This window comes from Oryx dammah, unplaced genomic scaffold, assembly GCF_014754425.2.
Source record: "Oryx dammah isolate SB20612 unplaced genomic scaffold, SCBI_Odam_1.1 HiC_scaffold_12, whole genome shotgun sequence".
NCBI classification, from domain to species: domain Eukaryota; kingdom Metazoa; phylum Chordata; class Mammalia; order Artiodactyla; family Bovidae; genus Oryx; species Oryx dammah.
In genome coordinates, this window is record NW_024070196.1 from 12,680,971 (window position 1) to 12,699,880 (window position 18,910).

Here is an 18,910-nt window from a genome sequence, read left to right on the forward strand (position 1 = left end):
GCCTGCTTAGCGACACCACTTACAAAACTGTCCCAACAGGCAGCCCCAGGAACATAGGAAAGTGAAAAATAGCTGTCCACTAAGAACAAGGTGAGAAACCCTGACCTGAGTGCTTTATTCTTAGATAATGTCCACTTACACTTCATTGCTGAAGCCTGATAACTTCATTCATTTTTCATTTTTTAATTATGTACTTGGCTTTGTCAGGTCTTGGTTGCATCATGCAGGATCTTTCCTTGCAGCGTAGACAATCTCTAATTGTGGCTTGCAGGCTTCACTGCTCCATGGCATATAGGATCTTAACTCCCCAAGCAAGGAAGATCTTAGCTCCCCAAACAAGGATTGAACCCATGTCCCCTGCATTGCAAGGTGGATTCTTAGCCACTGGACCACCAGAGAAGTTTCTCGTTTTATAGCTCACTCATCACCATGGGCTTCCCAAGTGGCGCTAGTGGTAAAGAGCCTGCCTGCCAGTGAGGATGTAAGAGATGTGGGTTCGATCCCTGGGTCAGGAAGATCCCCTGGAGGAGGTAACCCACTCCCATATTCTTGTCTGGAGAATACATGGACAGAGGAGCCTGGCAGGCTATGGTCCATAGGGTCGCAGAGTCAGACATTGCGGAAGGGACTTAGCACAAATGCATACCAATCACCATCGGGCATCCAGATCACCTGGGCCAGGAATGACTTAGTAGGTAAGGGAGAAACAGAGTATGGAAAGGATCCAAGCGAACACTGACCACATACGTGCATGGCAGCTGTGTTTGCAAGGCATATTCACACGTATTTTTCTTCCAAAGATCCTCTCCTCACCTTTGCGGCGAGGACACATTATCTCCATTTTACAGATAAGGGCACGGAGGTTCACAGCAACAAAATAACCCAGCAAAGCATGTATGAATGTGTGTTATGATGGAGGTCTTCCATCTGACTCTCTACACTTACACCATGATGTGTTTGGAGACAGCAAGATGCAGCGGAAATTTCTGCTTGGTCATAGTTTGGAGAGTAAATGAGGCTGATAAATGCCCCGGGGAAAGAGGTATAAAAATGTACAGGAGAAACAGTGGGATCTGTTTGGCCAGGGAAGAACCTGAGTCTCCCCAAATTTGTGTCCTTCACAACTCAGCGTTGGGAGTGGGGTGGGGCTGAGCCAGAGAATGGGATCAGCCCAGTCCCTAGGAGATGGCAGAGGTGATCATTCTGTCCAGTTGCAATTTCAGTTTTCCTTCCTCCTCCAGGGTCCCACACATCCTTTCATAGTCACCCCTGCATCCTCATCTGAAATTTAGTAACTGGGACTTCTGGTTGACTGAGAAGTACCCACCAATAACAGCTGCTGCTGCAATTCCTCACATTAAAAAATGTTGTGTATTTAGATCTGGAATTCCAAGTCGAGCAAGTCTGTTTTTTTCTTCACATTTGAAGTTCCTTTATATCCTTTCTTTTCTGATTTACAGTGACTCTGCTCTTTTTGGGCTTCCCAAGTGGCGCAATGGTTAAGATTCTGCCTGCCAACACAGCAGACCCGGGAGACTGGGGTTCCATCCCTGGGTTGGGAAGATCCGCTGGAGGAGGAAATGGCAACCCACTCCAGTGTTCTCGCCTGGAGAATCCCATGGACGGAGGAGCCTGGCGGGATCCTCTGTAGTCCCTGGGGTCGCAGACAGTCAGACCTGATTTAGTGACTGAGCAGACACGCACTGCTCTTTTCATGATTAAGTCTCCCTGCCTCTGCAATTTAGGTTTTTAGTCATTTAGTTTTGTTTGGCAAAGAATATTTGAGAAAAATCTCTCAAGAGAGTAGTGAATTTTATGAATCCTAACATCTTACATGTGAAGAAAGGAAACAACAAACTTTTAATCAAAGTAAGCAATAATGACATGTTTATTTAAAATTTCCAGTAGAGAAAACCCACTAGTTTTGGAATAAAAGTACTCAATGTATGAGAGCGTTAAGTGAATATAAAAGATTAGCAGAAGAAAAATAAAACCAAACATAGTACAAAAAAATTTTTTTTTAAGTTTGAAATTGGTTTAAACAGGGATGTTCTTTAAATCCTCCAAATATTTAACAGAGTTACTAGGTTTGGCAAATAATTCACTTGAAAATTAAAGCCTATTTCTGTATTGTAAACTCCATAAAAACCCCTTATTAAATTCAAGCAACTCCATTCAACTGTGATACTGAAATACATAGGCAGTCAATTTCAGAACAGAAGGAATTATTCATTTGCTCTCACAGTTATATGATTAACCAGCTGCATAACTTTTTATTTTTAGAGAGGATGAGATAGAAGATGCAAAGAAAAAAAAAAAGATAAAATCTCTAAAAAATTGAAACACAGCAAAATTCAGACATTAGTTTGTTTCTTTAAAGCAACAAACTGAATTTTTACAGTATATTCTACATTTGTCATTTCCCTCTCCTCCCACCCCCTTCAATACTCCTAAACCCACTAGTCTAATCAATTCTTAACTTTCAAATATTCTGTACATATATATTTAGCAAAGAGCGTATGTCTAACATTATTCTGACAGCATTATGGTCAGCATACAATTTTAGAAAGATTACTATGTATATCACCAAGATTAACCTTTACTTAAAAAACAAACAAAAACCTTTACTAAACGAATAGTTTTAAAATATTATGAAAACCCACGAAGAGAAGACTCCACGCAGGCTCTAAACCTGATAAAAACACACGTCAGAAAGACTATTAATGCTTAACTTCTGCCAAACGATGACCTTAAAGTGCCAAACACAAAAGACTTTCTTAGGATCGTTTTTCCAATAGGTGATTTGTCCCTGGCTTGGCCTTCGCTCCTTTAACTATACACAAAGTCCCGCTAAAAAGTATGCATTTTAGTTGATTTTACAATCCAATGTTACAATGTAAACGAAACAGGTTCTTGATATCAACAGTATGTTACCCCGGTTTTTCAATTTCTGAATCCGACAGTTGGTCACAGAGGTCAAGTATTGTCAAGGCTCCTTTGTCAGTTCAGATGGTTGTCTGACTCATCCATCCTTCAAGTACATGCAAGGCTCAATAGTTTTCCAGAGGCAGAAGCCTGAGGCGTTTAAGACACAGATGAAATAGGGTTATGAGGTGAGCCCATCTGGGTAAGGACTTTATCCAGCCACTGGAGGGGGCCGTGCAGATGGATCTCGATCCAGCAGGGGGTGCTGGTAACATCCTGGCGGTGGTATTCTGCTCCCCAGCCCTGGAAACAACAGTGGGAGTCGTTTAACCTGCTTGACTCAGTGGTTCAACTTACGGAGTAAGAACAGCTCACACAACCAGACGCTCCCATTAAAGATACGGTTCTCTTCACAACACAAATGTGTACGCGTGATTTGGCAGACAATTTCATAGCTCCCCAAAGACCACATGTGGATTCCAGATTAAGAAGCACTGGTCTTAGGGGACTTCCCTGGTGGTCCAGTGGCTAACACTCTGCATTTCCACTGCAAGGGGCTCGGGCTGGATCCCTGGCTGGGGAACTTACGATCCCGCATGTTATGCAGTATGGCCAAAAAAATTAAAAAAAAAAAAAAAAAAAGAGTATAAGTCTCAGGGAATGAAAATTTTAAACTACATTATTAAGTGTCCGACTCTTTGTGATCCCAAGGATTGCAGTCTGCCAGGCACTTCTGTCCATGGAATTCTCCAGGTAAGAATACTGGAGTGGATTGCCATTCCCTTCTCCAGGGAATCTTTCCAAGCAGGGGATTGACCCCATGTCTCTTGCACTGCAGACAGATTCTCTACAGTCTGAGCCACCACAGAAGCCCAAACTACATTATAAGGCCACTTTGTAACTTTCATTTTCACTGTCCGTTATGTTACTCATACTATGATGACACGTATTGTTAAACTCTTATCTTATCATCAAGAAAATAAGAAAAAAAGGTATGTAAGACAAACTGACATTCTGTTTCTCCCTATTCAGCCACTGACAGTTCCCTTGCTAACACAGAGCTCCTGACCTTTTCATCTCTAAGCAAATCTGGAAGGAGCACATAAGTATCCAAAAATCTATTAGGAACACCTAACCAGTGACCTGGATCATTTGTAAAAGAGGGTAGCTTGCCAGAGACCTTCAGGATTACTGAATTAGGACATGAAAGTTGACAGAAGAAAAGTCTCTATGAAAAAGAGAAAAATAATTTTGCTATTGCAAACATCAAATCCTTACAGGTGTGGTGGATGAAGGCATCTGAGATACTGATAAACCCTTGTTTCCTGAGAGATGTCAGAGAAGGCTGGGTTCTCTTTATCTCTCTCAGGAATTTCAAGAAATGTATCTGAATATCAGAACTTTCAGAAGAAACTTGAAATATATGAACTGCACAGGTATAAAACATCCACGCTCTGTAAATATATCAACATGCTGCTAACTTTAATGGAAAGCTTTGTTTAAGTGCATGTTCCTACACTAGACAGTAAGTTCTTTGAAGGTAGAGACCAGATCTCACTTATTTTTTTTCTCAAACATCTAGCAGAGTGATTGGCACAAAGCAGCAGCTTTAGCAATGCTTGTTGAGCTGAAATGACTTAGAATTTTCACATATGGGGAGTTTACTGTGCAAATAATTTATAAAATACATGTTTAAAGTCCAAAATTGATCATCTTCACTAAATAGTACAAAATCAGCTATTAATATTATTAAAATGTTTTCTATCCTTTCTCTAAGATGCTGAGGGAAGAGTATGTAGTGCTTATGTTAATAAAGAACAAGGCTGTATAGTGATCACATTTTTTGTTGCTCATGTAGTAAGGAGCTGCCCTTTATCATGTCAGCAAGAGGTTAAAATGTTTAACTCTCCAAATCTAGCTTCTCAGCCTTGTCCTTTATAGCTTGTATAACCCTTCATTCCAGTACTTATCAATTTATATTATAATTAAACATAGGCTGAGCCATCAGAATCTTGAAGCTAGACTTTAGGTGTTTTATCATCTTTGTATTGCTATTTTGGAATGATGCTAAAAAATGTTTGCTGAATGAATGAAATGCTAATCTATTTTTAATGCATATCTTTGATTATAAACACTTTTTATTAGTGTAAAGGTGGTTTTCACTTATGTAAAAGTAAATAATTAAAAACCTGTAAAAGTAAAATCATTAAAATTGATTGGGTAATCAACAAGAGATAAGCTTGAGAAGAAAGCCAATTGGAGCATTACAGTCGTAAATTCTCCTAGAGTGGTCCTTTGATAATAATAAAGGACCCCAGTTCCCTAACTACAGCCACCCATTTTAAAGATAATGAACAGGGAGATCAGGAAGGAATCTCTAGGCCTTAATCACGTGACAGAATAAGAACATGGATCTTCATGTTTTATTTATTATATTTCCTCCCTATCAATAAAAACAATAAACACAAACAATGCTGGCAAGTCACCGTCCTAATTTTAAAATTCACTTTAGTCAAACTGCTAAGTCAAAAATTAGGGACCTCCCTGGTGGTTCCTGATGTTGGGAAAGACTGAAGGCAGGAGGAGAAGGGGATGACAGAGGATGAGATGGTTGGATGGCATCAGCGACTCAATGGACATGAGTTTGAGCAAACTCCGGGAGACAGAGGATAGGGAAGCCTGGCGAGGTGCAGTCCAAGGGGTTGAAAAGTGTCGGACACAACTTAGTGGCTGAAGAACTACAACTGGTGGTCCAGTGGTTAAGACTTTGCCTTCCAATGCAGGGGCTATGGGTTTGATCCCTGGTCAGGGAGCCAAGATCCCACATGCCTTGTGACCCAAAAAACCAAATGATAAAACAGAAGCAGTACTGTAACAAATTCAATAAAGATGTTAAAAATGGTTCAATCAAAAAAAAAAATCTTTAAAAAAAGAATAAAGTTTAAAAAAAATTAAACCGTGCACATTAATAATGGATGAGAAAGCTCTTTGTGGTCTCATAGGTATACAGCATATAGGAAAACCTCTCTAAAAGGTAGAAAACCTCCTTTAATACTTGAAAGGTACCAGACTCGGCTATAAGAAACTGCTGAATTATGTTTCAAGAAAACAAGACAACATTAAGACAAACACTAAGACAACACAGTGAAAACTCTCCTAACGTGACTCAGAGAAGTAGGGAAAACATGATTTTCAGGGAAAGTTATCTTTGATGTAAAGGATGATTAACAAAGTAAGGTTCCGAAATTATCCTCTGTAATAAATTCATCACAGAACAGGTCTAACGACAAGTTCAGTGAGCTTCTGAGGAGAGGACATGAAAGGTGATTGCCTCACCCAAATATATAATTAGTTTTGCTACTCAGGGTAACAGAGGAGGAAAATCTATGTTTGAGAATTCAGAGACAAGTCAGCCACAATAAGCTGTTGCTGGTGGTGGTTTAGTCGCCAAGTCGTGTCTGACTCTCTTGTGACTCTGTGGACTGAAGCCTGCCAGGCTCCTCCGTCTGTGGGATTTTCCAGGCAAGAACACTGGGGTGGGTTGCCATTTCCCTCTCCAGGGGATCTTCCTGACCCGGGGACCGAACCTATGTCTCCTATGTTGCAGGTGGATTCTTTACCACTGAGCCACCTACGGACTTATAAATTTAATCGGATATTTGAATTTTTTTTATACTTTGATGGCATCTTAAAATTTTTACTTCTCAGTGGCAGAAGAAGAGGCAGCAAAGAGGTCACTTCTAGTGAACAATGTCTGTAACCTTGACCCTCCTCAAACCTAACAGCACAATCTTAGTGTTGAGGCAAGGGCCTCATTAAACTCTTGAATTATAACAAAATCACAAGCTTTGCTGGAACCACTAAAAAAATATCCTGGACCAATCAAAAATAAATCCTAGTGTGGCAAACTTTTACTTTCAAAAAATGCTTTGAGTCTACAAAAAAATCCCTTGCTTACTGTTGAAACAAAAGTACCAAGTGTTTATCATCATAAAAATACTAACAAATATAGAATTTAAAAAAAGAGGGGTGTGTTTACAGGATTGATCTCATAAGACAACCATGCATTTAGAGTATATATGTTATATATATATATATAAAATATATTCTAATAATATTACAATAGATAAAATAGCACTATTCAAATAAGGAAAAGTTTTTAAAAACCTGCTATTATTACCATTTAACACAAACACTCCTACATTCCAATGATATTTTCCCAATAGTTGACCTCTTATTAAAGGTTAAAATGGCTAGATAATAAGTTGGTGTCACATATCAAGAGGATACAGATTTACATTTACTGCAGAACTGCACTGAACCCTGACCAGAGGAACCAGAACCACTTACCTTCACAAAGCTCATACGAATAGTGCACATTTTTGTGAGCTCATAGACCGTCTCGAAGCCGTGGTTCACAGACTGTGCCAGTAACTGAGCAAACTCTTGGTTATTAAAAATTTTCAAACTACACCCACTCGGGATCTTGCAAACAGTAGTGGGATGAAATCCGTGATGGTAGTTGCAGTTCCGACTTTGCACAAAAATACTACTGTCACTGAGGCATTCAGCATATACCTCACCTCCGACATAATAAAGATGAACTCCTGCAGGAAGACAAGCGTAGAATGTGGTTATTACTGCTTTTCACAGCTGACAAGCATCACGGTAGCTTCAGAATGTAAATTTACACGGTTATTAGATAAACATTCCCTAAGTCTTGCACAACTGATAAAATCTTAGTTAACAATATCAGTTAATACAAAGCCCATATGTCAACATGCATGTCTAGACAATTTCTAGAAAATATTTAATAACACAGCAAAGTGTGTTAACTTAAAAATCAGTTAACAGAGGAGAGCAATTTCATTTTGAAAAGCATTTAATGCCCTGTTTGGCCACGGATTGAGAGCACAGTCTCACTTTAAAAATATTGCATAAGAAAGCTGGATTTGATTATGGGATCCTACCGATATTCATCACATAAGCTCTCTCGTATTTATTTTGCAGCTAAGTTGTTGAAAAAATTTTAGGGTAAGGAAAGGGAGGATCAAGAGGACTAACAGAACCAGAAAACCACAGGTGGAGGAAGTATTGCTGAGAGCAGAAGGAAAGGTCCACAGGTGGAGGAAGTATTGCTGAGAGCGGAAAGAAGGAAAGGTCCAGGGAAAAAAGCCCAGAAAAAATTAATTCAGTGTAGAATATGATCTCACTGAATTATTATCTGCTCGAAACTTCTTCCGGTGAGATCTTGAGTGCCAGGACTGTAGGAAACTGATCTTATCCAACCCTTAAAAAAAAAAAAAAAAAGAAAAGAAAGGGGAAAAAAAACCCCACTCTGACAAAGCCCCATATCATTACAGGCCACCCAGCAAACAGAGTCACATTCCATGTGGCTTTCAACAATGGACCTTGCAGGTAACTCTGGCAAGGCTTAGTCAGTGCTAAAACTATTGTCTCATCCAAAATACTGTGTGCTGTGTTTATAAGTATACACAATGGCTAAGATTCCTGTAACAATTAAACTGCCGCTGGAGCAGAAGCCCATTTTTCTGTCTGATATAGAGAAAACAATTTGAGGGTGTGTGTGTTTGTTTTTTTACTTTTTCCTGATTATACAAATGAGGAATTTTCATTTTAGAAAATTGAGAAAGTAAAGCAAAATATAAAGAAGCAGAACACATGATCACTCCTTTAGTAGCCCAGAGGTAATAACTATGACTACACATCATTTTGGGTCTTGGGTATCACCAAACTTTCTTTGCAAACATTTAACACATTTCCATGACTGAATGAATACAATAATTTATTTAAAGGATTCTCCCATTACTGGACCATTTTGTCAATGCTAATTTTCTATAATGATAACAATGCCATGATCAATGTTGGTGCATAATTCTTGATAATATCCTTAAGAGAGACTCCTGAAAGTTAAGTCATTGGATCGAAGGCTTTTGATTCACTTTGCCAGAGTGCTCGTATCAATTTACATGTCTCCAGCAGTAGATGTGTGCCTTTCTCATTTCACCCATGCCAGTACTGAGTATGAGTTTAAAACACAACAAAATTCCCCTAATTTATAGCTGGAAAACAATATTGTTTTAATTTGCACGTGAGTCTTGATATGTGCTCCTCTGCTTACTCACCATCTGTGTTTCTCTTGTGGATTTATCGTTCATATTTCTTACCTATTTATCGCACTGGAGTTCCAGTATTTTAATATTTTTTATGAGCTGCACATATAGGAAAGATATAAATAGTTTATTTCCTATTTGTTTCCCTGCTAGTCCTTTGTCTTTTGAGTTTGTTCATGCTATTGTTTTTCTTTAACCCACAGAAGTTTAAATCTCTAAGTAGACAAATCTCTTGTAAACTTTTCTGTTGCTTTTTACGCTTAGAAAATCTCTGCTTCTCTGATCAGTTTATTTTTTTCAAACTTTTCAATAGCTTGACATAAAATAATTCAACTCACTAATCTACCTGCATTTGTGGAATGAGGTCAGGATTTGAACTGTCAGCCTCTCTGTAAAGCTAACTTTGTTATTACAGGATCATTGAAACAGTCTACTGATTTAACACACATTAAACTTTTATATATAGTACAGTCTGAATTTATTTTATTCTACTGCTTTGTCTATACATTGATTTAACTGTAGCTTCATAACCTTTTATTAACCCCCACCTCAAGATTCTCTTTACTCCTCCATTGAAAAATTTAGCTATTTTCACTAATTTATACCCAGGGATCCAACCCAAGTCTCTCAAATTGCAGGCAGATTTTTTTTACCATCTGAGTCACCAGGGAAGCCCCTTTAATGCATACTTCCAGATAATATGCAGGATATACATCTTCCAACTTTCAAAAAACATCACACTGTGATTCTGACATGGATTGTTTTAAACTATGAATTAAATTAGGAAAAATTAGAATATCCTTATAATGCTCTCACCATATTAAGTCTTCTCTTTAAGGAACATCGACTGCCATTTATCTGTTCAAATTTTCTTTCTCTCTCAGTTAAATCTGGTTTTCTTTATATAATTCTCATATATCGCTGGTTCAGGTTATTTATGCATTCTGTTGCTGCTGAGAATGTGATTTTTTTCCTCTCCATTGTATTTTTCTAACTGGTTATTGCCAGATTAAAGAAACTGGTTATTGCCAGATTAAAGAAAACTGACATATAATTTCTAAAAATAGATTCTTTAGTAGTTTCTAGGTAAACAATCCTATCATTTTACTAGACACAATCACTGTAAGTAATTTTGAATGAGTAAAAACGGAAAGACGCTCATAAGTTTCCGGTATGACTGAAAATTAATAAAAATTTCCTGGAAAGTAATTTGGCAAAATACATCAAGAATGTTTGGCCTTCTAATTTCACTTCAAGAGCCGATCCCCAAAATATTATCAATCAGTTAATTATATCATCTACAAATAATGATAATTTTGGCTTATTTCCATTATTTATAAATCTTCATTTGAGCGCTTCTAGTCAAGGCATCTGGAACAATTTTAGCAGCATTCCCAGAATCCGTGTTTTCTTCCTAATTGTCATTAGCAATGTTCCAGAGTAAAATGGCTTTTTACTACTGTGCAGTAACGGTCAACTTTAGAACATAATGAAAAATATGTTCCTCTGTCCCAAATGTATGCAAAACTGTGTTTATAGATAGTTTCAGGGGTTTACAGACCACAGGAAGATATCTATATGCTATGAACCTAAGTTCTGGCATTCTATCATTAAATGTGTAGTTTAGATTTTTTTTTTTTCCTTGCCTTAACCATACTAAGGAACTATCTATCAATTCCTGCTTTATGAGGAGTTATTTTTGTTTCCAGGATTAAATGCTCAACTGCATCTCCAATGTCTTTTAAGGATCTACTAAATAACCTTTTAATTTGGTTTAAATTTCACAAGAGGCCATTTAAAAAGTTTTTACCCTGGAAATAATTTCAAACTTATAGACACAGAACAAACAACAAAGAAAAACAGAACAAAGAACACCCATATAACCATTATCCAGATTCATCTGTTGTGACAATTTACTCCATATGTTCCCCATGGGTACCGCCCTCCATCTATTCTTCCACACACACCCTCATACACACACACATGTACATATATTCTGACACAGGACTCTCAGATGGATAGATAGCTCTCTCTCTGTTGATCTACAAATATAAAAGATATATATATAATTTCTTCTTGAACCATTTCACAATGGCCCTTTACCCCTAGACATTTAAGTGTGTGTTTCCTAAAGTCAGGAGTTTTACAAGCCACAGTACAGTTAGCGACGCCAGTGCACTTAACACTGATATACTACGCCTATCCTTTCTCCCACTCATGTTCTAACTTCGTCCAGACTACATATAATAATCTTTGTAGTATTTTTTTCCCTGTCTGGTACAGGATCATGTCCAGGGTCAGATTACTACAGAGCTGTGGTATCTCATTAGTCTCTTTTAATTTGGAATATTTTCACATTTTTGTCTTTTGACATTGATATTTTAGAAGAATACAGTCCCTCCTCACCCTTTTTAATAGAATGTTCCTCATCTGTGGTTTGCCTGAAGGTACCCTGTGATTAGATTCGGATTTGCATTAACTGGGATTCTCTGTAGGTGATGTTACCTCCTCATCAAGGTACCACAGCTGCAGACATATGACAGCCACCTGTCTCTCACCGGTGATGGTAATTCTGATCGCCTAGTCAAGTTGTTCTCTAATTTCTCCAGGATACAATAACTGATTTTTACTTGTAAGTAATAGGCAGTCTGTGAGGAGACACTTAAAAATCATACAAACACCCTGATTCTCATTAAAAAATTCTCTCTATACTTAGCATCCATCGACGATTCTTGCCTGATGGGTTGCAAAATGGAAACTTTCCACCAACTCACACTATATTTAGCCATCAGCCTTCGCCATTCATTTACTTATCTATACTGGTATGGACTTATGAATTACTGTTGTTCTCCAGTGGTTTAAAACTCATCACTGTATGTAATTATTTCAGTGTTTCAATTATCCAAGCTGGCAGTGGAAATCACTCCAAGCTGGCTCCTGTGACATGCCTCCATCGTGCATACATATTTCTTTACTTTCAGACATAACAAAACATTCTGCGCTCATCTTGTGCCCACCTATTCCAGCCTTGAAGTCAGCTCTTTCTCTCTAGCAGCATGGTGTCAAGAAATGATGACCTGATCACTGTATGTGCTTACTGCTGCTGGGTATCTTTGCCTCTTGACCCTTTCAGCATATGAATCAAAAACTATATGCATACAGATCAAACCCAATAGATGAATCAGAAACTATATGCACGCAGAAACACATCTATTGGATTGGTCCAAAAGTTCGTTCGGCTTTTTCTGTAACATGGAAAAAAATCCAAACTTTTTGGCCAACCCAATACATAAGCCTTCATGCACACACATATATAGGAGACCACAAAATTGTATGCACACACACACATACACACTACTAAAATCATAACTTCACACTAAAACTTTCACAGGGTTTATTTTTTACCCTCCTCCACACCTGTATGTTTCTTATACCACAGTGAAAACCCAGGTTGCCCACAACATCCACACATTCAGTCATTTGCTTAATTTGATAATATGAATACATCTTAACGTCTCATAACTGTTTCCTTCATTCTGTCACTAAATAATCAAGACTACTCAAAAGAGCTCAGGATATGTTTGTTGGCACTCTACCTTACCTGGTCCAGGCCAAGGACATGCAAATACTGTATCAGTCGCTCAGTTGTGTCCGACTCTTTCCGACCCCATGGACTGCAACTCACCAGACTCTTTTGTCCATGGGATCTCCCAGGCAAGAATACTGGAGAGGGTTGTCATTTCCTACTCCAGGGGATCTTCCCAACCCTGGGATTGAATCCAGGTCTCTTGCATTACTACTATATTCATAAGTTATTTTGGAGTTTCTTTTTCCAGTAAGTTAACGTAGTCCACTTAAAATACATTAGCTTTTAGTTTTAGGTTGTAAAGAATTTTTAACAGCTATTTCGTTCTGCAGCAAAACGTATGATAGAATAGTATCCCCAAATAGCACATCACAATTTCAACTAATTAAATAACAATTATGAGTCAGTAGACCACAAAAGTCACTGACTGGGAAATGAAGAACTTCCTGACAACACAAATTGAAACAGTATTTACAAACTGGAGCTGCTGCTGCTGCTAAGTCGCATCAGTCGTGTCCGACTCTGTGCCACCCCACAGACGGCAGCCCAACAGGCTCCTCTGTCCCCGGGATTCTGGAGCAGGTCTATATTATCTGGCGTTGGCTCCAGGAATGACTGCCGGTCAGTTCTGGGGGAAGGAGAACACAACAGACAGATGTTCAAGAGAAGCTCCAGTGAAGGCTCACCTTTTCCGATATGCCGCCTTGTGTTTTCAATGGTGGAATTCCGGTTAACATTGGAGAGCAGCCCAAGGCAGAAGCGGTTCTTGTTGTTGGAAGGATCGGTGAAACCATCCACCAACACGCTCGTGGAGGAGGCATGGAACGCTTCGCCCACACGATTGTTGAGCTCATAGTAGACAATAGAGCACCAGTGTTTCGGCTCCTCATAAGCAACCGCCTGAACATCTGTAAGAAAGGAAAGCTTAGAGTCAACCACGGGGAGTGCCCCGGGCGTTCGAAAACTGAAACTGTGGCGTAAAGTTGGCTCAGGGTCGTGGAATGAAGATGTGACACAGCCACCACTATTATCAGGTACAGAGTTTATCTCTGATCTCGGAAGCAGGGACTCCTTGCTAAGTGGGGCATTCACCTTCCATTGGAAGACAATTTTCTCTGATGGATATCGGATCAACAAGACGACTGCTAAGCACGCCAGCAGTATGTGCTGGACGCTCCTAGGACACTGCTGGCTCTATAATTTGCCAAAATGGAAATGACCCCACCACTGACCCTGGCTCACCATCTAAAGAAAGGGAACAAGTGGCAAGTGAAAAAAACAAGTGGGGAGAGAACAATAGAGGACAGGAAATATGCCAAAGGTGCTGGCACAAAAAAGGAATGACTCTGGACAATGTCTCAGTACGCCGATGCTTTTCCACAGCAACGAAAAATCAGTTTCTAATTATTGATAAGAAGTTACTTGACTTCATGTTGCCAGTAACTCTCACAGTTACAGCCTTGCTCCAGTCCTCAAACTCAGGAAGAAATCCTGCCAGCTGGCCATTCTTCCTGGATGAATCATATCTCTCTCACCCAGATTTCATGCTAACTTCCTTATATTTGCTTTAAGTCATGCAGAGCAGGTGTGTTTTGTCTCTCCATTCCCAGAATGGGCCAACAATGGAAATTACCCAACTTTACTGACAGGATGCAGCTTGTTAAGTCAAATCTCTTAAGACTAACAAATCTCCAAACAGAACACGCTTCTAAACATTTGCAACTAAAAGGTTCTAAAGATAAGTTCCTTCTGCAGTAAAACCTCTTATATCACTGCTTTAGAGATTCCAGGAATATAAACCATATATTTCCACTGTGCCAATATGTAATGATCTTCTGAAGTTTTATGAAGCCTGGAGTATACAATCGTTAAAAAAAAAAAGAAAATCCATGTTGGAAGCATGAACTCTGTTAAAGGAAAACGACCTCTGTGTTCTGAACATCAACCTCCATGAATATTAAAATGCCCTTTACTTTAGAATACGGTAAAGAAATTAAGAAAAACAATAGTTAAAAAAAATCCGTCCATACATTAGCTGCTTTATACATTTAAGCAGGTCAGTTGAAAACAAACACCATCTTCCGTGATTGCTAAGTGTCATCCCATGTCAATCAGCTATTACATCAATCAGCAAGGTTCTTTCAGAGTTACAGGTACTAAATCTTAAAGAAGGCTGCAACGCCATTAAGAGAAGGCTTTAATCAGCTACCAGGATCATTCAAAGTATCATCTAGCTTGGAGACTGACAATTTTTTTCTGTAAAAGGCCAGTAAGGTCTTAGAGGCCACACAGTCTCCATGGCCACTATTCAACTGTGCCCTAGCTGTGCAAAAACATCCACAGATAATACGTAATGAATAAACATGGCCACGTCCCAATAAAGCTTTATTTATAAAAACAGGCAGCAGGCTGACGTGGCCTGTGGGCTGCAGTGTGCTGACCCCCTGCTCCAGGAAAACCACCAAGGTTCAACAAAGCCAACAGTCCTTAGAAAAACATTAACTGTAAACTTACTTTCTAATGGGGAAGCAATTTCTAGCCATTTAAAGGAAAAATCTGAAAGGCATTTAAAGGTCTTTTTCCTGAAATCAGACATTCTGGGCTCAAGTCCACAGGCTTATAACCGTTTCAGGCTGTGCCCATTCTCTTCTGTTCTCCCAAATACACATTCCAAAGGTGTGTGAGATAGGAGTTATTTTCCCCAACCAGAATCTTTTGTCAGCTCATAATTATATGTTTGAGAGGATGCTTCACAGATTATCAAAATCCAGAGTCAGTAAAAAAATAAAACACATAGCCAATAAAAAAAGATATAAGAAATGTTTACACCTTAAAAAGGTGTAACTTCCAATTTATTGCACTGCACATTGAAGGAAAGTTCTCTGAGTTCATCATCAACTTCGAAAACCTTAAAAAAATATCAGTGACTTCTGACAAAGTCTGAGGTTATTTCCAGTCCTTTACTTTAAAAAGTGCTAATTCTCACTGGTCATAGCAAACACTCGTCTTCCAACAACACAAGAGAAGACTCTACACATGGACATCACCAGATGGTCAACACCGAAATCAGACTGAATATATTCTTTGCAGCCAAAGATGGAGAAGCTCTATACAGTTAGCAAAAACAAGACTGGGAGCTGACTGTGGCTCAGATCATGAACTCCTTATTGCCAAATTCAGACTTAAATTGAAGAAAGTAGAGAAAACTACTAGACCATTCAGGTATGACCTAAATCAAATTCCTTATGATTATACAGTGGAAGTGAGAAATAGATTTAAGGGACTAGATCTGATAGATAGAGTGCCTGATGAACTATGGACGGAGGTTTGTGACATTGTACAGGAGACAGGGGTCAAGACCATCCCCATGGAAAAGAAATGCAAAAAAGTAAAATGGCTGTCTGGAGAGGCCTTACAAATAGCTGTGAAAAGAAGCGAGGCGAAAAGCAAAGGAGAAAAGGAAAGATATAAGCATCTGAATGCAGAGTTCCAAAGAACAGCAAGGAGAGATAAGAAAGTCTTCCTCAGCGATCAATAAAAAGAAATAGAGGAAAACAACAGAATGGGAAAGACTAGAGATCTCTTCAAGAAAATTAGAGATACCAAGGGAACATTTCATGCAAAGATGGGACAGATAAAGGACAGAAATTGTATGGACCTAACAGAAGCAGAAGATAAGAAGAGGTGGCAAGAATATACAGAAGAACTGTACAAAAAAGATCTTCACGACCCAGATAATCACGATGGTGTGATCACTCACCTAGAGCCAGATATCCTGCAATGTGAAGTCAAGTGGGACTTAGAAAGCATCACTACAAACAAAGCTAGTGGAGGTGATGGAATTCCAGTTGAGCTCTTTCAAATCCTGGAAGATGATGCTGTGAAAGTGCTGCACTCAATATGCCAGCAAATGTGGAAAACTCAGCAGTGGCCACAGGACTGGAAAAGGTCAGTTTTCATTCCAATCCCAAAGAAAGGCAATGCCAAAGAATGCTCAAACTACTGCACAATTGCACTCATCTCACATGCTAGTAAAGTGATGCTCAAATTTCTCCAAGCCAGGCTTCAGCAATACGTGAACTTTGAACTTCCAGATGTTCAAGTTGGTTTTAGAAAAGGCAGAGGAAGCGAAGATCAAATTGCCAACATCTGCTGGGTCATGGAAAAAGCAAGAGAGTTCCAGAAAAACATCTATTTCTGCTTCACTGACTATGTCAAAGCCTTTGATTGGATCACAATAAACTGTGAAAAATTCTGAGAGAGATGGGAATACCAGACCACCTGACCTGCCTCTTGAGAAACCTATATGCAGGTCAGGAAGCAACAGTTAGAACTGGATATGGATCAACAGACTGGTTCCAAATAGGAAAAGGAGTACACCAAGGTTGTATATTCTCACCCTGCTTATTTAACTTATGTGCAGAGTACATCATGAGAAACGCTGGGCTGGAAGAAGCACAAGCTGGAATCAAGATTGCCGGGAGAAATATCAATAACCCCATATATGCAGATGATACCACCCTTATGGCATAAAGTGAAGAGGAACTAAAAAGCCTCTTGATGAAAGTGAAAGTGGAGAGTGAAAAAGTTAGCTTAAAGTTCAACATTCAAAAAACGAAGATCATGGCATCTGGTCCCATCACTTCATGGGAAATAGATGGGGAAACAGTGGAAACAGTGGCAGACTTTATTTCTGGGGGCTCCAAAATCACTGCAGATGGTGATTACAGCCATGAAATTAAAAAACGCTTACTCCTTGGAAGGAAAGTGATGACCAACCTAGATAGTATATTCAAAAGCAGAGACATTACTTTGCCAACAAAGGTCCCTCTAGTCAAGGCTATGGTTTTTCCAGTGGTCATGTACGGATGTGAGAGTTGGACTGTGAAAAGTTGAGTGCTGAAGAATTGATGTGTTTGAACTGTGGTGTGGGAGAAGACTCTTGAGAGTCCCTTGGACTGCAAGGAGATCCAACCAGTCCATTTGAAAGGAGATCAGTCCTGGGTGTTCATTGGAAGGACTGATGCTAAAGCTGAAACTCCAATACTTTGGCCACCTCATGCGACGAGCTGACTCATTGGAAAAGAGCCTGATGCTGGGAGGGATTGGGGGCAGGAGAAGAAGGGGACGACAGAGGATGAGATGGCTGGATGGCATCACCAACTCGATGGACATGAGTTTGGGTGAACTCTGGGAGTTGGTGATGGACAGGGAGGCCTGGCGTGCTGCGATTCATGGGGTCGCAAAGAGTTGGACATGACTGACCAACTGAACTGAACTGAAAGAATGAAATAAGACATACCTAATAATGAACTTGTATTTTAACTTCAATTTGAGTTGTTGTCAGACTCTTTGCGACCCCACGGACTGCAGCCAGCCAGGCTCCTGTCCATGGAATTCTCCAGGCAAGAATGCTGGAGTGGGTTGCCATTTCCTACTCAAGGGGATCTTCCCGACCCAGGGACTGAACCTGTGTCTCCTTCACTGTAGGCAGATTCTTTACCACTGTGACACCTGAGAAGTCCTTCAATGTGCCTTAACTGAAGCATGCACACAGGGAACAAATGTTATTAGTCTGGTTCAGCTGCCACTATTCTAGATGAGGGCCAGAAGGACGATGAGGCTTATGAATATTTATCCTGACAACAAAAGAAGCGTTTGGAAAGCCTTGTTGTATGAACTTTTCATTTTGGAAATCACAGTGAAAACTCTATTTCAATTTTATATTCACTTCCCACCCCCCCTTCAACATCCCTTTGTCTTTCACTTAAAAATATTCTTTTATCACCAATTTGGAAGTATTAAGTACTAAGGCTCTAAACAGATGGCTGCACAATTATATTTAGACTTTCATTAGCTAAATCGGTGTATCTGTTCTTCATATAAAAGGCTTATTTCTAAACCAAGGAATTCTTTCCAGTGAAATTCTCTTATTATAAATGCTCCTTTTCAAATAGTTATCTTTTTCAAGACTAATAAAAAATTTGTGAGAGAAAGCAACATTTGGACAGAGAACTTCAGACTCTAAAAAAAGAATAAGCAGCAGTTCATTTTACCTCCTCTGTTGATTTCTGAGGGCAGAGAAGGTGCCATCATATTTGTGTCCATGGGTTGAGAGCCATCCTGGGTCATGGGGTCTTCAGGGGGCAGGTAAGCAGGTGGGGGTGTATCTGCTACAAAATTTGAAAAAAAAAAAAAAAAAAAAGTTTATCCTTAGTAAACACACAAGCACACAAGCTTAAAACATATATTCTCTTCCATGCCG

The 18,910-nt window shown here is 39.3% G+C and overlaps 1 protein-coding gene and 1 long non-coding RNA gene across 6 annotated transcripts in view; one reads left to right on the forward strand and one right to left on the reverse strand.

Moving 5' to 3' along the window:
* Nucleotides 1-1,870: 1,870 nt before the first annotated feature.
* SMAD1 (SMAD family member 1) overlaps nt 1,871-18,910 on the reverse strand; it is an 85,813-nt gene continuing 68,773 nt past the window's right edge. For 4 of the 5 annotated variants that reach the window (XM_040250434.1, XM_040250436.1, XM_040250435.1 and 1 more), the window contains exons 4-7: nt 18,702-18,818; nt 13,332-13,553; nt 7,276-7,532; nt 1,871-3,228 (exon numbers count right to left, since the gene is read on the reverse strand). In XM_040250434.1, coding sequence (XP_040106368.1) covers nt 3,085-3,228; nt 7,276-7,532; nt 13,332-13,553; nt 18,702-18,818 — 740 coding nt within the window. In that variant the 3' untranslated portion in view covers nt 1,871-3,084. The remainder of the gene's footprint in view (nt 3,229-7,275; nt 7,533-13,331; nt 13,554-18,701; nt 18,819-18,910) is intronic. The other variant, XM_040250439.1, reaches the window with a different exon arrangement.
* LOC120870888 lies at nt 5,409-8,256 on the forward strand. The gene is made up of 2 exons (XR_005722884.1): nt 5,409-8,007; nt 8,049-8,256. It is a non-coding gene; the product is annotated as an uncharacterized LOC120870888 (long non-coding RNA).